Below are 25,844 nucleotides of genomic sequence, written 5' to 3' on the forward strand. Positions count from 1 at the left end.
GCAGATGCATGATTTCTGCTGTTGGTTTCTTCCAGGAGCAGTTCTTCAAAGTTTACTTTATTATTTCATAAATAAATAGAAATATGGAGGATGGCGTAGGTGGCGTTTACTCTTCTGTGAATAATTCCATCCAAATTTCATCAACTTCTAGAACAAACTGACCGTACACTCATGAGATGTGAATATGTATTCATATGTTTATGGACTATACTAAGCGAAAGCGGCATGAAATAAAGAGAAAACATATAACTTCAGAATTCATTTCAAACTGACTGGTGATGTGTGATTTCCCTCCTCCTTATCTTTATACATTACACCATTATGTTTTAGCCATTAAGCAATGGCTATTATGACAGCGTTGAAAGAGCCACTACGCTGAGCTGGAGAAACCCATCACTGCTGACCTCCAGATGTTGCTGCCCTTTACTCGGGCTTTGCTTTACTTCTTGAGTCACAATGAGACCAATTTAAAACCATCAAGGACATTTTGACAACATGTTATTTGCTCAGAAATGCTGTGTTCATGTGCGGTGGCTTCACACACACAACAAACAAGGAACAATAAAAAAAAAGCAAAAAAAAAAAAGCAAAGGGGCCCTTCAGAGTTGTTGTTAAAATGCACTTGGTGTTGAAATTCAAAATTTGCTCTTTTGCTGAGTGCTGTTTGCCAGAACCACACGGTGTGTGCCAGCACTGCCTCCAGCACATGCAGACAAAATATAAATAGTTTCTGTGCAATAGGGTAAATGTTGAACCTTGTGTCAGGATTGTAAGCATCTGGATATCATGTACAAAGATGTTTTTTTTTTTCTTCCTGCAGGCTATGCTATGTTTGGCTTTCATGATGAATTGCGGAATTAATTGTAGCAGTGCCTTGAGTACACTCACAGTCCATCACAGGGTCACACTGAAGGCAAGTGCTTATTTCAGATACATAGTAATCTGATTAGCATGATCATTTTTCACAGTGAATGTTTTATCCAAATGACTGCGGCAGATCAGAAAACCTTTTGGCAAATTATTGTTGTATAATAGGAATTGAGATTTTAAGAACGGTGTCTGGAAAGAGGTGTCTGTCACAGAGTGGAAATTTAAACAAAAACAAATATCAGGGAATGCACCAAAAGCTCTTATAGTCAGGATTTTGGTTTTGTGAGATCAAGAAGCCACTTGAGGAACCAACTTTCAGGTATCATTTTATGAACAGGCTCCTTGGGGCGGGGGGGGCGGGGGGGGGGGGGATGTGGTCGCGGTTTAGCAACTGAGAATTAACTCTTAGTTCAGAACTGCGGTGGTGGCTCCTAAAGAGGTGAGCAAAGATGCTGCTGTAGTATCTGCTACAGCATCAGAAGTGGAGAGAAATTCCTCCATGCCACTTCAGGCTTGGAAAAGATGCTTTTGCTCTTCTACCGACTGGCTTCAGCATCTATGTCAGCATTTAAAAGCTGCATAGAAGGTGTGTAGCCTTTTCTCTCCCTCTTGCCGTCTCTCTTTCTCTCTCTTTCATTGTCCCTTTACTTCTCTGACCTTTCCCTGTTGTCTGTGCAACGCTGCATTGGAGTGAAAATCAAATTAGAACCAGAAAGTCAATTTATACCCACAGAAAGTGAGCAATGTGACATGTTCTGTTTATCTGTCTGTTTCTCAATCTTATTTACTCTGCTTCAGTTCTAAGAACAACTCCGCACCCACACGCACACCTCCTAATTTAGATACTCTCATCACATTACCATTTATGTTGGTTGAAGTCTCTATAGGCTCAATCCACCGCTGAACTGTCTTTGAGTTCACAAACATGTAGTAATTTACCCTGAAGTCAGCGCTTTACTCCATCACTTGTCTGTGGTTCTTGATGGAAATGGAAGTCTGAGTGACCTCTGCTGGGGAAACGATCAAACGACCTTGCTAAGTTGCTAAAGCATCTTTTTCGGCATTCTAATCTGTTGACTTGCATCTGGCAACATAAACATGAATTCTCTTGATCTGACCAGTCGGTCAGACTTTAATTAGTATGATTAAACTTAGCTTGTGTGTGTACGTGCACAAACGGCAGGTGTTCCGTGGTCTGAGTGTTGGGGGAGAAAGAGGGATGCACACTTTGAAATATGGATGACAGCCAAAGGTGAAATTCTATTACCTCTAAAGACACCACTGTTGGGCATTTTTATGAGGATAAGAATGATGTGTCCATGCAAATGCTTCATGAACACATCATGGCTTGATCTTGGCATTTTCCATCTATATATCCAAAATGTTCTTTGCTATTTCCATTTATTTAGTCCCTGACCTTGACTAACTGAAGGGCACAAACTGCTCCCTAACCAGATGAAAATGTATCGCTCCACAGCCGACACAACAGGAAGGAGCAGGAAAGCACTAAACAGAAATGCAGCTATTGACAAATTCATCATGCAATCTGAGTGTACAAACTCTGTATTTCATCATCCTGCTCATCAGCAGCTCCTTCTTATAAATAATTAGTGGGTTTCTTTCCTCCTTGGCTGTCCTCTCTTGATGTGGTAAAGCCCATCAAGAATCTATAAGTAGGTCCTGTTCCTGTGTCTCTCAATCATAATCAGGGGCAGGCAGCTTCTCACCCAGCCTGCTGCTGAATTATTTACTAGTCATTGATGTGGTGGTTGACCAGCAGTTTTTCTTCTGAATTATTCATGCCCCCCCCCCCCGCTCTCCTCCCCTCCCCCAAAAGATTAACACTCAGGATACATTCACATTTTATTTGTTGTTGCTCTAAAATGTGCCAACTGCATTATAACACCTCACTGTTTTCAAAGTTCAGTTAAGTAGAAAAGCAATCTTGGTTCGAACCATTATCCTCTTTTGTCAGTTTAAAGAGATATTTATCAAACCACACGCGTGCGTACACACACACACACACACACGCACACACGCACGCACGCACACACAGACCAATAAATTCAGCTGAGTTGAATGCATGTCACTGTCAAGGAATTCATCATGTGTTGGGGCTGTAAAAGTGGAGCATAAATAGGGACAAAAGCTGCAACATAACAGTTTGGTTTTAACCCACAATCGTGCCAGTCATGATAACCACGAGGTTACACTATTAATACAAATATTCAAAAAGAAATCCAGCTCCGAATCAGAAAGTCAGATATGATTGCTGCATGGGGCCACGGGGATCTCAGTCCAGATCAGACTCAACATTGATAGACTTTCTTTAGATGGTTTGGACTGGTTAGAGGAAGGTGAGTCAAGCTACAGACACTCGTTAAACAACAGAAGAAGATACTCAGTCAACAGACAGGACAAAATTAGCCACAGCAGAACTGAATCTATTCATTTGCTTTTCTGTTTTAAACAAGCAACATGCCAAAGTGTGTCAAATGTCGGACGCATGTGACTACAGACCAATTGGTGTTAAGTGCATATAATGTACAAAAAATATGAACCTTGATTTGGATATTTTCAGTGTAAAACCTCTTTCAGATGATTGAGTGGCCTGCCAGTAAAATAACAATCCACTTCAAGCAGCAGCAGCAGCAGCAGCAGCACAATCCTTGTGAATGAGTCCAAAAACTCAAAAGTAAGGTTGTTGCTGTTAAACATCCAGTTCCCTCGTCTCAAAGTCAGTGGGATTTTTGTATAAATGCCTGCAAATGATACCTGCGGTTCACACAAGCTTGAGATATTTTACCTTCAAATGTATTGTACATATTTTAGAATATTGGACATAACTACAACCAAACATGTTTTTCTCAACCAAAATTGTATTTTACATTGATTAAATTGTTTCTAGGTTCAAGTAGTTCATGAACATAATGGTGATAAAGGGTTGCTGTTTCCACTGAAAACTTGATTTTTAAGGTTTCACACGTGCCAGGTAAGTGGGCGAGGTGGATTCTGGGGGATGTGGATGAATATACATTTGCAGCTGGCTGTTGAATGTGGGAAAAGAATCTCCAAATAAACTTCAGTGGACATTGTTATGTGTCCCGATGAGTTTCCAGTGATGAATTTTAAAATGCACACAACATTCTCTCTCTGACCTGCTGCCAAATGCTTGTTGCTGCTCTTGGACCTGATCGGCGTCCTGTCGGTGCCGCAGCTGCAGTGATGGACATAGGAAATGACAGTGTGTGTCTCGGGAGCCGACACACATCCTGACACTTTTCTCCCCTGACTGGCAAATATGATCATTTTAAGATCTTTGCTCCGCCCTCTATTTACAGATGGTGGACTATGTTCAAAGAGAATACTAATGGCCTTAAAAAAATCCACACAGAGCTCCATTCACCTCCTGGATCTCTGAAAGTGTGATTCATTTTGCCAACCGATGCCTCTGCTCCTGCACCTGTGACTACACCTCTCTAGGAAATGCTTATAACAAGATTTATACCTTAACGTACACTACAGTTTATTTAACTTAGTTAAGTGATTGCTGTTACTGCCCCTGACTCCTTATTTGCATTGAATGCTTGTTATTATCAGTTTTCCATTTCTGTAGATACAGTCAAGCACACGCATTTATCTCTGAGGTCGTGATTTGGAAGGAAAGCTGAGATTTTTTTTGTCACTGTGTTAAGCTTGGTTCATTTGCTCTGTGCGTCATCGTCTGAGCATGTAGCACGCTGCAGCTGAGCGCTGACAGCTCTGCACTGCTGTGTCTGTGTCGTGCTGCAGTTACACTGCTGAAATGCTACTTGGTGGCAGGGCATCGGCTGTGTTGGCTTTCCTTGTCCACTTCAAACAACAGTGACATTTACTGAAACAAACACAACACCAGAAAGAGCTCAGAGGAGGAGATGGTGTGGGACTGTGCAGGAGGAAATGTGATGATACAAAGCTGACCCGTGTTGCGGTGTGTGTCGAGGTAACATAGTTACATCAGGTCACGCTGTCGGGTTTGACGCTATGGTTGCCTAGGCAACCAGTGTCGACGGGTTGTAAAGCGTCTTTAAAAACAGTTGTAATGGCTGTACAAATGGCAAAAGAATCACATGATTTCAATTCAAACTATCTTGAGATTATGGGTTATAGTTGGCCGGGGTGATATAGATATAGATATTATATGAATGTTTCATTTCAGTCCATTATCATTAATTACTGGTAACTGTTAATGAACTATTTTAATAAAGGTCATGAGGAAACATTAATTTCAACCACTTTATCAATCACACATGTTCTCATTTCTCCATGTTTCTATTGTGTCATCAACTGATGGTGCGCCTGACTTTTTAAATGATCCGCTATTTGCCTGTCCAGGACAGAGTGATATGATTGGCCATGATGAGCCATGGGGAAAGCATGTGTCGGGGTGCTGTTGTTGAAGCCTCTATCGATAAATACTGCTATTGTTTCATTGCCCAGGTGGAACTTATAGCTCAAAAGATGGTAAAGGTTTTGAATACTGTTTACATATGTTAATTTAACCTGCTTCTGTTTGTTTACTCCTGTGGGTGACGTCCAGATCAGGTTCATCTTTGCTGGAAAAATGTATATATATTTAAAAAAAAATGTTTTGAAACAACCTTTGTGAAGAAAAAACAAATCCAATACATAGTACTATGAAGTGATGCATCACAAGCCCAGTCCAGAACTCTCTACATCACAGTCCATGTGTGTGTGTGTGTGTACGTGTGTGTGTGTGTGTGGGGTTACTATTCATTATTCTGACTACCTGTGGGAAGAAGTGTTTCTCAAATGGCTGGATGGCTGGTGCATGATTTAATGCTCCCTGAGCATTTTCCAGATGGCAGGAGTGAGAAGAGTATGTGGGCTGGATGACTGGTGTCCTTGATGGGGCTCTGGGCTTTCCTTATGCAGGCGGTAATGAAGATATCATAGAGCTGTAGCAGCTCTGTGCCAATAAATTTTTGATGCTGGCTTTACAGTGTTTAGCAGCAGTTCCCACAGTCCCTGACAGTCCAAACTGACAAACCATGCAAGGTGAATCCTCTCGATGGCGAAGTGGTGAAGCCAAGCCTCGGCTCTCACGCCAGACCTTTGGCGACAAACTAGCGTCTTTGTTCGGCTTTCTTTGTGAAACTGTGCAATAATCCAGAGCTGAATGATAAATACAAAACACTCTCTCAACCAAGAGTAACGGGACTGGATGGAAACACTTTCTATATGGATTAAAAAAAAAAAGTAAATCTTTCCTCAAAGTTCGGGCCTTAAAGTGGGACTGCGTGGCCCAACCAAGTCTCTCATTATGATTAACTGTGGGGACTGGGAGTGTTTCCCTCCAGTGATCAGACGTTTCATCCAAGGACAGCTGATGATATACTTTCTTACTGCTTTCTGATTGCCATGGTTACCTTTGTGGCATTTGTCTGTGCATATTTTAAAGATGAGTGTCATGAAAGGAGAATCAGCACTGATGGCATTTTATCTGTTGAGAAAAAAAAGTTTTTTTACTTGTGAAGTTGAAGATTCAGCCTGTAACCACAAACCAGCGCCTCATTTGTAATGACAGCTCCTGACTGAACCCCCCCCCCCCCCCAAAAAAAAAACCAAATAGTGTAATATTAAGGAACACACAGCTGACAGGGAAACTACATAAGATATACAGGGCACAATCTTATGTCATAATCAAAACATCAACTGTTTTTTCTCTGTGTGAACCAGGATCAGAGTTTCTTAACTCAGGTGTTTAAGACATAGATTTTTCTGACTTTTTTCTCAACAGTTAAGATGTCAATGACAAAAGATCCACATCTCTTCACTGCAAGCTTCTCATTTTTGCCGCAAATTGGAACAACAGAAACAACAAATCTTAGTAATTGATTCTTTTTCAATGCATTTATTGGGAAATTCGGCGATTTGCGCTCACCCATAAGGAACACACCTACGCTCAGATGCTAATGTAACCCACATTGGAGGCATCATCTTGCCAACTTGATGTGAAAATACTTTATTAACTACGGCAGAACTTTCGATTTTGGATATCATGTATTTGCCTGGATGATACAACTTTTTTGTTTCTTTTGGAGTTTTCACTGCCTGAGTATATATTTGTCTACGAATATAGTTGAAACTGCTATTGATGATATTATTGATGGACTCAGCATAGATACGGTCCTAGATGGCTTTGCAGTGTTTAAAACATTTACTTAAACTCTGATCATATAGTACAAAAAACATCTGCCACCCTGGAGAAGAGCAACAATTGAAAAATAGTAACAATTTCAAAAGCTTAATTCCTGATTTAGATTTTCAAGTTCCTTTGTGTTCTACTATAAAACAAATGGAGAGTGTTTGAAATTGTAGAAGCAATATAGACAAGAAGAAGAGTATTAATCCAGCAAAGTAAAAGGATTTGCTGAGGTGTTGTTCATCTTTATCTGCTGTAATTCTGCCTCTTAATTGGCACAGCAGCTTTACAAGAACAGAAAATGTCTAATTAATAAGGCGTCCTTATGTTGAAAATGGAAGATTCATAAGTGTGCTGTGGTGCAGTTTTGACTCAAGGCCATTTTTTCTTGGTGAAAGAGTAAATGATATCATTTTGCTTGTCACCAACTCACTCTGGAAAAACAGCCAGAAGCCCGAGCAAGTGCTGTAAACACGTTGTCGTCAGGGGTAGGACAGAGTGAATCACCCAGGCTGTTGTCATGCTAGCTTGTTTAAGACTGATGCATCACGCCCCTCTGCCTGTGAGTCCAGTGTGCAGGAACGCCTGTTTGAGTCTACTGGTTAACTCTCATTTGAAGCTGTTTACGTCACTGTGAGACCATCAGATGTGACAGTGACGCATGCGCATCATCGACAAGTGTATTGCAGCCCCAGCCATGACCTTTAATCTGCCCTGACCATTTGTTTTTGTGCCTAAAACTAAAGGGATTTTAAGCATGTGGATACCTGCTGTAAACAGCCCTTGACTCACCCTCTTGTCTCAGAGCAAATAAGAAAGAGAAGCATCCACAATGCAACCTAATAGCTTACCTGGACTTTCTTGTGAAACATAATTCGGTTTAGTTGTGAGGCTGTTGTGTCTCAAAATAGTGCTTTGTAAGTTTGAGCAGTGAGAACGTGCCACTCTCTGACGAGCTGGAAGCAATAAACTGCAATGTTGAGTACCTCTCCCACAAATGATGTTGGACAAAACCTTGCCTCGTTCGCAGAGGAGACCCTAATAATACAGTTAGGCCAGGCAGGCTGAATTCCTCTTACATCACCATGAGTATAGTTCAGCTGTTCATCCAATCAAACTCACAGCAGCTCCTCCTGGCTGAGGAGGAAAGAACTGAGCTGCCTGCTGATTGAACGATTTGGACACAATAACATCCCCCCCCCCCCCCCCCTTATTTATTCAGGGGTCACTCACTGGGAGTGTTGCTCTCTTTTACAGAAGTGCTCTGATTACAATCCCATCTGGAAGCTGCCCAGTATAACCACAGTCTGAGCTGCTGGCCACTGGGGTCTCAGGATTAAGAGGTCTTGCTCAATGAGTGCAGGGTGAATTGCTGCTGCTTCACTCTCCTCACTCAGAGTTGTGCTGCCTGCTCAGGGGATTGAGCTGGTAACCAGCTTGTCATGAGTTTGTTCCTCTAACCTTTAGGCCACCGCCATTATAAAAATAAAAACAAATCTTCCATTGAATGTAATAGCAGGTGTATGGTGTTCCAAGGCTTCAGCGATCATTTTTTGCTGTTTGATGCAATTTAGGTCTCAAACCAGACTGAACAGGAACAGGCCAGACCAGACGGGTCCAAACCAAACCAAACCAAACCAAACCAAACCAAACCAAAGAGCTTAGAAAACTTTAATTTTCCAGGGTTAAGTGACATGGCCGGTGTGTACTTTAATGGTTTCAGGATGAGCAAATATATGACTTTTGACCACAGAATTGATGACATCTTTTTATTTTTCCTCTATCATGTGAATAAACAATTGTTTAGTGTTGACTCAGTGTGGTTTTAATTTACTGACTACACAGTTCTACGATTGTAACAGATGTTATTATGCATGATCATCTCAAGACCGAAACATTAAGGGTGCTACTAAAGTGATATTAATGTTTCTAATCTAAATAATCATGAAGTAATATGTCATCAAGAACAATTCAAGATATATAAGGGATTTATTGCACAGAGGACTAAGATGGCTTCATTGTTGGTTTTGGCCAAGTCATGATTTCTTGGCAGTAATTAAAATAAAGATCATCAGTCTCATCAGGTAATTTTTCTGAGGACACGATAACTAACCTGTATCTCTCTCTTTTAATATTTGTAGATTTTTCCACTTATTTTTGCATCAATAAAGTAAATCCATTTTTGCTTGTTTTTTTGGTAAACCAGCTTTGGATACTTAAAAAAAACACTATGAAAGTACAATTTATTGTTTATTATTGAAACTCAATATGGTTTCAAATGACATTCAACTTACTGGAGTTCTATCCAGCTCTCCAGGATTTCTCCCAGTATTTTCCTATAATGCGGGAAAGTAGTTGAATCCATTTCGGAGAGAAAACAGCCGTTCCTCTTTCTCTCTCTGACACAGACACTCATCTTAACCTTTTATCTCTGTAAAAACTGTAGATAAGAGACTCTCTGGTTGCATATTGTCTCCCATGTGCAGACTAATTATTGTGAGAGACTTGTCTCCTCTGTAAAAGGGAATGTAGATCTATGGCCTTAAAACTCCACTTACTGAGCCTCTGAGCAGTGATCTTCCTTCTGGAGTCGCTCAACCTCTTAGACCAGGCTAATCTCAAGCACCATGGAACTCATTACCGCAACTCATTAGAACCCAATTAAATCAGTTTTAATGTTCTTCAGATTTAGTTTTATTTTTTTCAAGTTCTGTGTTTTCCATTTTCTTCATTTTGTCTTCTGTTTTTTTTTTTTTTTTTACATCATCTATTCTCATGACCTAATTGTGATGTGGACTAACAATCCAACAATAACACATGAAGGTAGAGCGCGCCTCTGTCTCTGTCAACACACGTGCACAAAAAAAAGATTTTAAAAAAATGCAGCTTTTGGCTCTATTACATAGAATCGTCCCCATAATTTAACGCACCCTTTTTTGACCCTGCATTCCTCTACCATGGTTTCTTATTTTCTTGTAATTCTGCATGCAGACAACAATGCAACTGCCAAATGTGGGTGAGAACACACTGTCTTGGCAGAGATAGATATTCAAAATTGTTATAAATGTGATGCAACACAGAATATGTTTTAATAGGGACGAGCTCTTATTTTACTGTCTCTTAGTTTTAGATGGGAGGCTTTTCCTGTGTGGTCATATATTTCTACAGGTCCAGCTAATCAATCATGTGTTGGCAACCTTTACACAATAATTGTTCTCCTGACTCATAGCAAATTTAGCTGTTAGTGTCAGTTTTGTGGTTCAAGTGTCCATCTCAGAAGACCTCTTTGATATGACTGTATTTGTGTGGAGTGTGCCCACAACGGACACCAAAACGTGGTAGAGCATAGTTATTAGGGCCTGAGCCAGAAGGTACTTCTGGCGAAGACCCTATTATGTTTGTTTCAGCTTATTTTTCGATATTCGGCATTTTTACAGCTTCCTTTTTGTGATTAGAGTCCACGATTCTGCTTGAATTTTCCGCATAGTTGGAATTACAGGGCGCAAAACTAATGTATTAAAAATATGGTCACTTTCCTGACATAATTGAAAAGGAAATAATTCCAATTACACACATGGGCGGAGCGGTTAGACTGCCCGAACACTCGACACTCTCCTCCCTCTAACCTGTCACAGTTGAGGAGCTGAGACTCCAGACAGGCTAATTAGCAACTCAGATATGTCCTAGCTCAGTGTTGGCAGCAACTATGCACTGAGCCACACCGCTAACTCATTAGCATAGACTCTACCTTTCTGATCAACACAAAGCCTTCTCTCGTGTTTCTAATGATGAGCCATGAATTTAAATGTTCCAATTAGCGTATGCATTTCCCCTGGTATCACAAAGTCTTTGAGATTCTGCCGCGCAGCAATACTGCAGCAACCTAAACAGCCCTGCAGGCCACTGCGACTGAGCTCCTTGTATCTCTCACTATGGATTCATTTGAGTGCAGGTATAGGCAGTGGCGCTCATGGTAATTTTTGACTTACATGGTTAAACAAACTGTATCCACAGCACAGGCATATAGAGGGAATATTTCAGGTTCATTAGTTTTTTTTCCAAACAAATGAACATAGGAATTGAACTACTCATTGTGAATATTAATTAAAAAAAACTGGCTGTAAATTGACAGGGAAAAGAAGTGTTGGATTAAAAGTGTATTAAATTGTAGCCATTTGAAGTGCACTACTCGGGTTCAAGGGACTTTCTAAGTAGATTTTCATGTCGAGGAATTGGGCTGATAAGAAGTAGAATCTGCAGTTTCTTTCAGTTTTTGTCTTTGTCTGCAGTGCATTCTTGCCACCAGAGGATGATTCACTTCATGCAGATATTGAATTGATTGTGCTACATTTGAATATGAAAATAGCAATGTGTGAGGGATACCTGAATCACCTGCTGAAGTGGACCAGCTTTGATTGGCTGATCATCAGCTGACACAGTGGAACTGATTCTGACTTCATTATGAGCTTTGTTTAATTAAGCATCAACTGCTCATAAAGCGCCTTTTGTTCTATCTATCCATCTATCCATCTATCTATCTATCTATCTATCTATCTATCTATCTATCTATCTATCTATCTATCTATCTATCTATCCATCTATCCATCTATCATCTATCTATCTATCTATCTATCTATCTATCTATCTATCTATCTATCTATCTATCTATCTATCTATCTATCTATCTATCTATCTATCTATCTATCTATCTATCTATCTATCTATCTATCTGGGTGTATATGTACAGTATATGTATGTGTGTGTGTATATATATATATATATATTTATGTACTTCCATCTTTGTAGTTTGTTTCTTTCAATAATAAGTTGTGGGAAGCATCTGTGTAATTTTCTGTGAAAAAATTGTAAATGTGTATTTTTGTGTGTATGTTTCATAACCAGCTGCTGCAAGGGAAAAGTATTCCTAAACTGGGGACACTGGACCAGATTGAAACAGGAAGTGGAGACTCAGACGGGCGTTACAGCGGTGACTGTGATGATGAGGATGGCTGTGGTGGTTCGGGTGATGGGGAAGTGAAGAAGAAAATCCCACCAGTCACCAAATGTAAGTCTCAGCCTTTTCACATTTATGTTTCACGTTAAAAAAAATGCACCTACAATTTGTGCCAACTGTGCGGAGAATGTGACATTTATTTATATTCATTATATCCATGAACAAGGATTTTATACACGCTTTATGTGTAAAACTTCTATTCCTTTAAAAAAAAAAATCAGACTTAGAATTTGTTCATGGCGGTACGGTGGTGCAGTGGTTAGCACTGACGCTTCACAGCAAGAAGATTCCGGATTCGAGCCTTGGCTTGGACACGGATCTTTCTGTCTTCTTTCCAAATACTCCAGCTTCCTCCCACAGTCCAAAGACATCAAGAGGGGACGAGGCTGATTAATACTCTAAATTGACTGTAGGTGTGACTGTGAGTGTGAATGGTTGTCTGTCTCTATGTGTTGGTCCTGTGATGGACTGGTGACCTGTCCAGGGTGAGCCCCGCCTCTCGCCTGAAAGCTGCTAGGATAGGATCCAGCCCCCCCAGGACCCTTAATAGGGTAAGGGTAAGAAAATGGATGGATGGATGGATGGATTTGGAATTTGTTCACTATAGGCAGTCAAAGGTGCAGTTACATGATAATGTATTGTAATACTCTCCATTTTATGACAGACATAATAATAGTCATTAAAGATAATTGTTGCTATGGGAACATTATTACAATCAAAGCCTGCTACTTGAAAAATTATTGTCCCCCAGAGGATCAGTAACCTCTGATGAATCACAGCGGTGGAGCTCTCCTCTTCACTCTGTTACCTTTCACTCTCACCTCTCTGCACTCTCTGCACTTCTCTCTGTCAGAGATGCTAACAGTGTGATTAGTCATCTCTCTCATTTTGCCAATGGCGACGGCGAGGAGGGGGGTGGGTCGGTGGGTGGGGGTCATCCAAACAAGCCATTCTAGCCATATAAATGTTCCTTCGACTGCTCGTCAGTCTGTCTTGAGGCTTAAACAGCTCAGGCTCAAGAAAGCTGCTTAACAAATCGCTCATCTGAGGCTGTAGAGAGGCTGTGACATTTATCAACCATTACAGCGGAGCCGCCCTTTTCTTGTCACAGGCCAAATCAGCCTGTCTCCCATATTTATGCCTTACTCTCTGTTATGACCTCTGTCGTGCATTTGTTCACTGCGTGGCCTTCAACACTGAGGATTCCCCCCAGGTCAGCCCCACCAGCAGTAAGCTAAGCACCACCAGAAGCAAAAACATGCTCTCCTATCTTAGGAGAGGATTATCTTGCTCCTGGACAGTCCCAGACTTTTCCTTCTAAAAAAGAGATTTTCTTGAACACAAAATTATTTTGACTTTCAGGACGAACGGCACATTTCAATGGGAGGTATAATGCAGGGGGTTTAAACACCTCCTCAACTTGTAGGAGTGAAGAAAGCTCACGGGTAAACAAGCAATCCGCTAAACAATGAATCATTCTGCTTTGACGTTATATCTTAAGAAAACAGTTGCGTATGATACAGGTTAATGAGAGTGTCTTGAAACTTAACAGGCTCTGCAGAGTCTTGTAGGTAATGTTATAAAGCGTATAAATGTTGGATGAGTGATGATGAAATTCCCAAGTCCTTGATTCAGTATGTAATGTAATACTTACTGTGTTTGGATAATTTCATACAGGGAAAGCGGTGACAAGCAACATCACAAGTGCTTTGATGATTTGGCAATAAAAGAGTTGTAAATCCCATAAATACTGCTGAGACTGGTTGCTAATCATTTCTCAGAGAACCCTGAGCAGCTTTGCCAACTTTCTTTTAATTAGAGTATTGACTGAAGTCACTAGCGTTTGCCTGATAACATCATATGCTAAATAGCAAACAAACTTATTAGCTTGAGCATATCGCTCTGGGTGCAGGGAGACGCTCGGCTGCCTGGGACGCACTGTGATTATCAAACCCATTTAGATCAGACAAACAAGTAGAGCAAGTCAGCATCGGCTGCACTGAACTGTTGCCAAATACTTTGAGAATCAACACATTAACACTGTTCTCCATGGAGGAACATGTAATGATTTCAGTTTTATTTGTTGCTTGAATACACTTTGGGGATCTGTAAGGTTACTACATCTGTTGAAGCTGCAGAGATGATAAATTAGCTTCCATGAAGCCAAATCGCTGTGATGACATACGATATCATTAAATGCTGTTAGTTCTTCTTCCGGTCTGTGAGCAAAACATCAAAATATAAAACCACTGACACAAAAAAAAAAGCCAGACATCAAATACAACTTCATAACCAGAAACAAATGCAAAAACTGTGCAATGGTAATTGCCAACGATACATGATGGTGAGATAAATATGAATTAATAACACGTCAACAAACATGGTCACCAAAACAGAATATTACAACTGATTCGGATTAATTTACGAGTGAAGCACGTCTCAGTGTTTAAAAATGCAGTTAGTGAGAGATATGAGATATGATGTGTTGGGAGCTTTTCAGACTGTTCAGACCTGCAATTTTGATCTGTGTAGTTTTACTTTCAACTTCATACTATATGTACTACTCTGTTAAGACTAATATGTCCAAGTACATTGTGGCAGATACAGCTGAAACACCATATAATTTAATTTTAATTTCTCTCTGCAATTACCCATAATCCCTCTTCTTTGTGTCTTTGATGTTTATCAGCAAAACATACTGACTATAGATGAGCATGATAAGAAAATAAAATGGGATAAGCTCAATAACCAACAACGCGGGCCTGATTGAAGGGGATTATCCTCATTAAGCAGCCTTACCGTTGTGTGAGAATGATATGTATGTGACAGGAATGCACCATGTGAGCAGTTCAAGTTTCAAGGATTTCTAATTTTTCAAGGAATGTTTAATGCTTCATAGAGAGCCCTGCCATCTCACCCAGTCGCTGCGTGTGTGAAAACACAGGGAGGTTGATGTACTTAACAGTAGTGAGTATTAATAATAGTTAGATAGATAAATAATATAACTTAAAGGCATAGCTCAGCGAAAGCCAGGCCAAAGATCCTGTGACAAGATACAGGGAAGGAGAGGTCAAGGCCTCTTTCTGACTGCATTTCTGATGCCTCCAGACGAAGTGAATTATAATGACTAAGATCAATCTAAACGTCAGTTATTAGGTAGCAGATGTAAAGACATACAAAAATAAGTGATATGAATAATAAAAGCAGATATTTTTCTCTTCACACAGACATATAAAAGCATTGTTAAACACAGAACTCTTCCCTTATTCCATGAAATGGGCACGGCTGTTGAGTGTGAGTCCTAATTTCATGTTAAACTCTCACAGCATAAATTCAAGGTTTCACAGAGGTCATAGGCAACCAAAGGGCAGCAAGAGGAGTAGCTTTCATTTAATTATGGTGGGTAAGACAAAGGTCTCATGCTGCACCGTGACTAGCTAAGCTTTAAATTTAATGACAAACATGGTATTTCATTGATCTTTACCCAGCTGTTAGAGTCTTGTGGTTCTGGGAGGCAATACAAGATGAATTGAATGCTAATGTCAGTGTGCTAACATGGTCCCGATGGCAACTCTGACATTGGGATGTTAGCAGTGACCCATATACTCTCCTCTCTAGAGCCACTCAAAAAAGACTACATATGGGCTCCAGATTGGTTTCAACATGAACAAGGGAGAGAAGCAGAATTAGAGCTTCTCCTTTATCCAACACAAAACCCAGGATTTGCATGACCTGTCAACAATGCCTGCAGTGGAGAACAACTAAGAGGGTTTTTCATGCTCAAACCCCAACAGGCATCTCTAGGCCTCTTATCAGTGCCTGGCATGATTCAGCTGCAGACACTGTGACTGCTTGCAGCGTGAGCGTTGAACTGCAAAAAGACATCTGTCAGACATAGTGGCAACAGGAGAGACTCAAATCGATTTCTTGCAAGTAAGCACAATGAGAGGATGGGGAAGGGCTCTGTTAGCATGACTCTTATTAATTAATAGTGTCTCAGCAGGAGAATGTTTTATATCAGCATCTGCTTCTCAGGGCAGCGCTGAAGCACTGCTGAATGTAGCTGTTACATGTGGAACTCCTCCGCTATCTAATAATGTCTAGTGATGATAGGCATAACAGCACTCAACAGGGGAACCTGAGCACACTTGCAGAACCAATTTTCTGTCATAATTTATGATGCAGTATATGTTAAACTGTAAATGAGATATCTGAGAGATTGGGAATTCCAGGAGGGCTGTTTGTTGAAACACACAGTAAACAGATGTTTCACTGGGAGCTGTTTGGTGTCCTCCTAACAGGCCCAGCAATGCTGACCCTGCCTGTTAGAAAGATCTTTATCCTCATTACACTGTGAGATCTAATTAGGTCACCTGCTGTGATTACTGCCCTCTGCTGTGCCCGTAATAACAGGATCCAAATCGTTTAAAACAGTGGGTGAGCTTTTGACCAGTGAGACTAACTGGATGGACACCTCCACCCTCACCACCTCCAGTAGTCTGATTAAAATTTGATGAAATTAACTGTCTGAATTAATAACTATGCGGTTGATTTATAACAGACTATCATGACTCAGGAAGATTACCTTTCGGTCAGCTGCGATGCTGTTTGTCAGCCATTTGGTACAACTTAAGAAACAAAACAGCCTTTGAAGCAGCTGTTGTGCCTCACCGTCCTTACAGAAGGACACAGACAGAGTAAAAGACCATTCTGCTACTGAGCCGCCAGTGGAGACAGTAACAGTGGTTCAGATTGCTGGAATGCATCTGTGTGAAGTGCCTATTACCTTTTGCATAAATTCACATGTGGCCGCATTACATTGGTGTTATTTAGTTCTGTGTTGACAAGATTGGAGAAACCTGAACAGACAAGAAGACGGTGCTTCCGTTCATGAGTTCATGAGGGGTCACTGAATGGTTCGCTGACGAGTATTAGAATAATGTGAGTAATTTGCCATGTTGTTAATAGTAACCTGATCTCAACCCAATAGAACGGGGAGGTTTAGTACTGATGTAGCAGTGCTCTCCACCACCATCTTCCAGACTCCAAGGGAGGGAGTCTTATTGGAAGAATGTTCATCCCTCCTGTCGACTTAGAGAACTGATGCCAAAGTGCATTGATCTGACCACTTGTGGTGGCCCAATACCTCACTTAGACATTTCCCGCTGGTTTTTCCTCCAACCACTCTGCATATTTCAACTCCTGTCCCGTGTCACTCTTGAAAACCTGTTTTTATTGTGTAAAGGAACAGTTTTACAGAGTCAGTTTTGTCACAAGTGGTCTCTCAATGAAATAAAAAACATTAGATAAGGTTTGATGACATAGTAAAGTGGACACACACCGTTTGTGTAACCTCCTTTTCAAAAGCTGAGTCCGCTTCGACTCAGGAAGAAAACATATTTACGGACTGAGACATTTTATTCAAGTTCAGCTTGTTCACATTGTGTCACTGTGGTGTTGCAGCCCAGCTTTCAAATAATCTCACTAAGAATAACTTCATGAAAGTGCACATACACATGCTTTATGGATGAGATATCCTTACAGGGCATTTTTAATGAAAGCACAGAAATAATTTACAAATGAAACACACTCTTACATCCACTGGAGGTTAACGCGCTATATCCAGGTGTCTCAGCCTCTTTAATATATGCTTCCTCTGCCATTATGGTTTTTACTGAAAGGAGGTTGTTCTTAAAATGCCTCCTGCATCTCATCCTACATGAAAAATTCCAGAATATATGAATATGCAAATATTTTGCCTTTTACACTTTGAACTATGGATACAATATGTCTGCTACTTCACTATAAAGTTCATTTTCAGGCTTCCAATTTCCAGTTGTGACTCTTTATGGTCTCTTAGAATCTAATATTCAGTGTTCTCTTGGATTAATAAATGAGAAAAAAAGCCTTATTGTGTCAAACACAAACATTCTGTAGTAACAAGAAGAAAAACTCTGTTTTGACAGGAAAGTATTTTTAATTATAGCTGGAGGAAACAGGAAGTCTTGCTGGGTCGCTGTAGGTCATGTTCTGCTATATGCCTCAGGTGCTTAGTTTAAAATGTGTGAAATACCAGTGTTATGTCTCTCCATATTTAATAGAAAATACAAACATTAGTTTGGTATGGTGCTGAATAGGCCTCATACATATGTGAGGGAAGGTAAAGTTTCGTAACACAAATGTTCAACGGCTGATGCAGGTTATTACAGTTTCCCAGAGCAGGAACCAGCCACCATTACAGGAGCAAATGGGTCTCGAAATAATCCACGCCAGCTAGTTGAGGAAACTAATAGTGCAGCATTAATGGTGAGCAGCCCACATGAAGAAGCCACTCATAGCAGACTCCAGGGCTCACTGACTCACACGGGAGTTTCAAGTCTGAGGTGGTGGGCCTTCTCTTTAACAGCCCCCCTCCCCTACCTTTTCCACCATTACTTTTATAAAACATGAAAACAATGTGTCCTGAGACAGACCCATCTTGCACTCTCAGGTGCTTATCACCTCCAACGCTTACAGTGCCTCCAGCCTCGAACAAACGTATGAGAAGCGGTTGGTGGCTCAACTATCAACAGTTAACACGGTAACCTCCATGAATTTATGTCATCTCAGCCACAAATTCGACTCATCCTTGTTCAACCAGTGATGCTTTCCAACATCGGTCTAACCGTGTTGAGTTTGAAAAGCAGACTGGAGCAATAAATACAACACAAATACCTTGACTGTCCTCTGTACTGCTTTGACTACAGCTGCAGAAGATAGTGTACAAGCCCAAGATACTCCCCTCTGGTGCTGTTTTAACATTTTTGTCTCCTTTCTGGTGCATTGACTGTGTTTCTGACATTGATGTTACAAGCAAGCAGGCATCTCCTCATGTACTCACAATGGGAATGGGACCATTCACCTTCTCCAAGAGGTTTTACCCAGGTTTAGAAAACCTGCGTGTACACAGGTGTGTGCTGCGGGAAAGTGGTGATAATTTGACTCTTGGAAGGTCTGAAAACTATAAAATTCCCTCAAAACTACAATGTTTCTTAACCATGTCTTTAACTAAAAAACATACATTGTTCTACTGGATGTCCTTTGATAGCTAATATTATTTTACCTCCATTCATTGAGCCTCCCCCTGAAGCTGTCTGGAGCTCCCCTGGGGGAGAATATCCTCCACTTTGAAATTCTCTGGTCTAACACCAGGCAGAATAAAACTGATCATGAAAGGTTGCCACAAGGGAATAGCACTATCCACCTACTGTCCAATAACCTGCCCCCACCACAGACATTTCTGTCAGCCAGCGGAGCCTTGCAGCCGAGGGAACGTGTGTCAATACTCAACCAAAGCTCAGCAGGGGATTGGAAACAACACCAGAGGCACAAAGCAGCAGCTTGCAAACAGAACTGTCAAAAACCGTGAGTGTGCACTGTCAAAGACCAACCCCAGTGCTATTTGGTCACTTTATTGTTGCTGTGACATAAAAAAAAAAGACACTTAGACTGTAAAAAGGTTATAGGCATTTCACACAGATGCATTTCATTATTTGGTTGAGGAAGTTATGTTGTCAAGATTTCATAAGAACTGGCGGACCCATTTAATGAAAGTGCGTTCTGATTTTTCCTGTATAATTCCCAGTAAGTGAGTATTGTTGTATATAAGGAGAAACAAGATAATGTTGACCAAAATATTGAAATATAGACTGTGTAAGCTGCAGGAATTGTAGTGCTCAAAATTAATTGGCATTTAGATTAATATGCGGTTGACTTGCAGGTTTTAACAGCAATGATTTTACGCAGTAAAAATGTAGACATGAGCCACTTATATATTTTGCACAGCCTTCCCAACGGACATTATGAAGACACCCAAGGAAGGAAGGAAGAGAGCTTTGAATTATATCTGTCTATTATATATCTATTACTAGGATCAATGTGAGTCTGCTACATGATGGAAGAGTTTATCAGGAATCAGACAGTAATTAAACTGTGTGTTTCACTTAAACATAGCTACAAGATGAGGGTTTGCAATCTGAAACTTGACCACTCGGTGTCAGTAGATCCGGCATGCTTCTCCTCTAAGACTGAGTTATTAGCCTTGGTGGAGGTATACACTCTACAAAGTGCCCTGATAGTTTCATTGGTGATTTTCAATCAGTTTTGACATATATAACATTGTCAGGAAAAAAATTGTTGTCACTGTCATAACATTGATTTAAATCATATTGCCAGTTGTGCAGATGGATGAGGGGCTGGAGAGAGCCAGCATAGATCCTTGATGTCTTGCACACAAGGTCAAGAGACGTCAACAACTCAGTCGACTGGTGGAGGGAACCACTAAAAGCTGCTCTCAAAGTCAATTAAACAAGTGACTATCTGCTGTGCCCGGGCTAATGTGCCATCTTTGCTGCTGGTCTGCATAGACTTCGACCCCTCAGTCAGATGTAGGTTCAAGGGTGGAGCTACCATCAGTCACCTGCTCCTCATGTGAGCCATCAAGCTGAATGACGAGGATCTACAACGATGACTCTGGGAAGCCATTTGGAGTGGAAAATGTGGCTTGCTAGGAGCAAATGGAGGGAAAATAATTGGAACTGAAGGGGTTGAAAGGCCACATAGCAGACCAGCTGTAAGGATCCAGTTTTCCAAGATAAGTGAGCCAAGAAAGGCATCGGCATCTAAGACAGAAGTGTCACATCAACACATACGCCACACTGGTTGTCAGACACAGCTCCTACAAGTCAAAGAAGGACATTGATTTTTTTTTTTTTAAGAAATTGAAATTCCCCACACTATACAAAAGAATCTACAGACTCCATCACCTTGTACTGTGTTTGGAGACAGTCAAGGTTACCATGAAAGACACTGTATGAACAGGAAGCATTCATCAATGCACCAATAAAATGGCTCCTGTCAGCTCCAGATAGATGAGGTGGCAGCCAGAGATGGTCAGAAAAGACAGGGTTTGCCATCAAGGAAGTCCAGAGCTCATGAAAATATTAGATGAGTGGAAATGATTTGTCTTCATTCTCTACTTTCTTTTAAAGAGCTTGAACCCTCTCTGTCAGACTATTGCTTTAATGTAATATATAGTAATAACTAATATTTAGGAATTTCATCCATCCATCCATTTTCTGGACTGCTTATCCATTCAGGGTCACGGGGGCGGGGGGGCTGAAGTCTATCCCAGCTAACATTGGGTGAGAGGTGGGTGGATGAGTCACCAGTCTGTCGCACGGCCATCAGGACCAATTAGGGGTTCAGTGTCTTGCTCAAGGATACTTTGTCACTGAGGGAAGTGAGGATCAAACCAGCGGTCCTTTGGTTGCGAGACGGCCACTCTACCTCTGAGCCACGCCACCCCCAGGAATTATCAGTCAGTTGGATTTTTCACCACACACACACACACACACACACACACACGTCCCAGCAGGACTAATAAAACATTAATGCCAATATAGTTCTTTCAGTTTTACACCAGCTTTGATTCATACTTGCTAGATAAAAGTTCTTTTTTTTGTCAGAGTAACAGATAACAAAACTTAAACTGGAGAGAAATAAAGTGCAGGTGAACTTGAGGACATAGGCATGCTAAGGCTGTCCAATATTAAAAGTATTGCAACATATTGTCATGAAACATTTCTTCTCAAATGTTGGGCACATTTTTTCATGTCCATCCTGTGAATACCAAGCAATATTGGGTAATTATGATAATGTGTGTGTGGTTCAGGTCTGGTTAGGTTGAAGCACAAAAAGCTCTTGGTTTGGGAAAGATGGGTGTTAGTTTGGGTTAAAATAGGAATAAATAAATAAAGAACAGCTACAAACGTACATCTTGATCATCTACTTTTTTATCACCAGAAAAAATATCTCATGGGTTGTGTACGAAATATAGAGCAATATTTCTTTTTGATTTAAATAGAAAAAGTGAACAGACTGACTCTAGACTCTAAGAAGAATTGAATAAAAATACAATATTTCTTACGGTTTTAACTGTCAGTTTGGATGTAAAATGTATTTAGTCTGGTTTACTTCCAAATCAGCTTACACTGTTAAAGTAAATTCATTTTTCAGACAGTTAAAGTTCAATAATGTCACATTTTCCTCCAACACAGGCTACTTTATTAATTAGGTCCGTATGTAATCTAATGGCATTTACAGTATACCAGTCATGTAATTTTTCAGTTTTATTTTACACTGTTATCATATTTTGCCTTTCCCATTTATGTATAGGGGGAGATCAAGATAATGATAATCAGTTTTTATGGACGTGTTAGATTGTACCTGATGAAGGTACTGATGAGTAAAAGTACTTTTAGGTTCCATAGTTCCCTCAACTACCTTCCACGTCATGTTAACCCGGCTGCCGCCTACTCGTCCACAGATAGTTCAAGGTTTTAGCTTCACAGTGGGATTAGTTTATATAATCAGTCTCTTGTGACTCATGAATGCCTCCTCCTTTACCGTGGGCTTATTTAACTCATATGGTTACCAGCCTGCTTTCAACTCCTGCAAATGACAAATGTGATCCATTAATATATTTTTTTCATCCAACTAAAATTAGAGACTGACAACAGTATAAACAAAACGAAAGTAATCTCTGTATTGTGTTGACACTGTTGACTCTTACTGGTGTAGTTTAGCATCTAAAATATGTAAGATGCTATTTATTTCAAAGGTTTACGATGGGGCACATATTAACCTTAATAACCTCCTCAACAGGAAGCTCTAGAAGCCATAATACTACACCTTCGTCTTCTCAGTTAATAACATTCTTGAAGAGAAAAGATAATTCCTGTCAACATGAGTCAATCAGCACGACAGCAACATTAGCATGGCCACTATTTTCCAGGTACTTAAGGATTCTCTTCTTACAGTATTTTATGACCTTGAAGTGTTTGGAAAAAAAAGTGTATATATATATATATATATATACTTACATACAAATAAGAAAGTTTTCCTCTTCCTCTCAAGCCAGCTTCAAAGCAGGCAGATGACAGCATGCAGATTAAAATCTTCTGTGTATTAACATATGGTCACAGCTCAGATTGGATTCAATTTCAGGTGAAATACACACGCCGAGTGTATAAGCTTTGAACATTATTGTGTGCCTTTACTCAATCCATGCCCGGATAAAAATGAAATGCAATTGCTTTTTGATTTGCCACAGTAAACATAATGACATTTTTTTATTGCAAGATAATATAAACCGTCTATTTTCTTTATCATTTCTCTTCCAGGTGTTTGTGATTTTAACCACTGTAAGTTGTATTATCTTAGGCAACACATTCCCGTTTTTCAATCATTTTCTCATACAGCACATGATTTAATGGTTGGCTTAATGAGCTGCGGCCCGAATGTGGAAGGACATCTCATTGTGTTAATGAACCATGAAAAGGGCAAGAACACATCATTGTACGAGCCATTTTAATAATCAGCTCCATGTCAGACACACAGCCCATCCACCGAAAGTCTGCTCCATCAATAAGCAGTGATACTCGGCATTTCATTAAGACTACTTTGACTCTCTTCCCTTTGTGTGTGTGCGCGTGTGTGTGTGTGTGTGTGTGTGTGTGTGTGTGTGTGTGTGTGTGTGTGTGTGTGTTCTCACTGTCTGTGTCCCCCAAATAGACACATTAAATACTGTATCGACTGGACACAATTTCTCTGTGGTAAGCTGGATCCTAAAATGGTAAAGCAGCTTCCCTGTTATGATAGACCATAATGAAAAATCAATTAAAAATAGAATTTTATGGGGCAACGCCATAATTAGATAATAATATTTCACTTCCACCTTTACTGGCTACATTTTCCTTTTTCTTCGGATTATTTCTTTCCTGACGTTTTTCATCAGGTTTTATTTATGGAGCTACTATAGTTTGTAGTACATTTTTAACATTTAAAGTAAAAACTGTAAGGGTTCATCAAGGAAACGATGTCAGTGTAGAACATGTATCAATACCATCATCAAAATTCCATCCATTTCCATTTTCTACTGCTTATCCTGTTCAGGGGGCTGGAGCCTATCCCAGTGGCTTTCAGGTGAGAGGAGGGGTTCACCCTGGACAGGTCACCAGTCCATCACAGGACCAACACATAGAGACAGACAACCATTCACACTCACAGTCACACCTACAGTCAATTTAGAGTATCAATCAGCCTCGTCCCCTCTTGATGTCTTTGGACTGTGGGAGGAAGCTGGAGTACCAGAGAGAACCCACACAGGAACAGGGAGAACATGGAGACTCACACAGAAAGATCCTGTGATGGAGCCGGGACTGGAACCTGGAACCTTCTTGCTGTGAGGCCACAGTGCTGACCACTGCACCACCGTGCCGCCCTCATCAAAATTCATTCATACATGTTTTTCCAGTGGCCTTTTACATATTGAGACATTTTACTTCTTGAAACATGCCTGATGGATGCATTCAGTACGGTCCACACATGCAGTTCCCTGGTCGGAGTTCACCCATTCTACTTGTTTTTGTTTGTTTTTTAAACAGTGGAATCGCTGATACACTGTCTGAAAACAAAGATCTAATTCCAGTGTCAAACTTTTTAAGCCCTTTATCAAATAAACTATAAAAGCTTGTTTTCATTTGAGTTTTCAGTGTTTGATTAATTTTAACTAAATATGTCATAACCTTTTTCTTTGAAATACAAGATCATACACCAAGGCTGTGTTCTGTTGTAGTTGAGTAGATTTAATTTTTTACCAAAATTGGCATGCTTTCTGGGAAGTCTGTCACTTGAAATAGTAAAAAAGTAAAATTAAAACTCTTGCTGTCCAGATATACTATATATAAAAATGGAAGACAATCCACACAATAGCTAGCAAGACAGTCTTCAGGGCAAATGCCATAGCGGCGCAATAGGAAACGTCAGGGCATCGTGGAACTCAATTTGACCCATCCTCCCAGTGCCATGAATATTTATTCAGGATTTCTTGGTAATCCATCTAACAACCTCATTGATCCAGAGGAAAAGTCAGATATTCATCAAAGCCTTTGGCAGTCATTTTCTGAAATCTGGACAAACTGTCATGAGAATTTAATTGATAGACGGTACTGTACATCCACAGAGCTACGCTGCAGCAATACAGAACCAAACCGGTTGTTTATAGCGATGAGTGAAGTGAACTCTTCAACCACTTATCACTGTTTTATGCATAAAACTGTTTTAGTCCAGAAAAAAAGCATCATAAAGCCTTAGAAATATCCAGAATGTCTTTCTGTGTCTTGGAGCTTTTGCAGCAGCTCTAACAGAATTGTATATCACATCATCTGGCGCATGAAAGTTGACTTTACATGACCTGCACCGCTTGTCAGCATGGGGACATATGGCAGACAGGTTTTGTCTCCTTCGTCTTCTTGTCCCCTGTAAACTTCACTCAGCCCTCATGGTTGGACCTCTAAGGTCATCCTTAGATGTGCATGAGTAACCCTGGCAGACCCCTGCACTGCTCTCCCATCATCCCTCCCTGCCAGGCAGAAACAAACCTACTGAAGACTTGTCTGCTGCCAGAGACCCTCAGTTGCCCCCCCCCCCCCCCGCCCCCAATAGTACACACACCCACATCTATACACACACACACTCACTCAGTCACAGCACGATAGCAGGTAAAAATGCTGGCAGAAATCTGAGTCACCTAACAGAAATGTGGTGTCTGAATCTACTCAGACAAGTTCTGTGTTGACCTTCAGAGATGATGGATGAGTAATAATGGAATATCCTGAAATCCAAGCTGCAAACTTTGCTGCGACGGTTTTATAT

General features: G+C 40.5%; 1 protein-coding gene across 2 annotated transcripts in view; it reads left to right on the forward strand.

The window, feature by feature from the left end:
- Positions 1–25,844, forward strand: part of gpc5a (glypican 5a) — a 119,244-nt gene that overhangs the window by 61,338 nt on the left and 32,062 nt on the right. Inside the window, exons 8-9 of one of the 2 annotated variants that reach the window (XM_086194269.1) lie at positions 11,978–12,140; positions 12,574–12,623. In XM_086194269.1, the coding sequence (XP_086050395.1) occupies positions 11,978–12,140; positions 12,574–12,578 (168 nt within the window). In that variant the 3' untranslated portion in view covers positions 12,579–12,623. Of the gene's footprint in view, positions 1–11,977; positions 12,141–12,573; positions 12,624–25,844 lie in introns of those variants that run through there. The other variant, XM_086194275.1, reaches the window with a different exon arrangement.

This window comes from Aulostomus chinensis, chromosome 2 (genome assembly GCF_037954235.1).
Source record: "Aulostomus chinensis isolate RoL2024-O1b breed Wild chromosome 2, RoL_Achi_v1.0, whole genome shotgun sequence".
NCBI classification, from domain to species: Eukaryota; Metazoa; Chordata; class Actinopteri; order Syngnathiformes; family Aulostomidae; genus Aulostomus; species Aulostomus chinensis.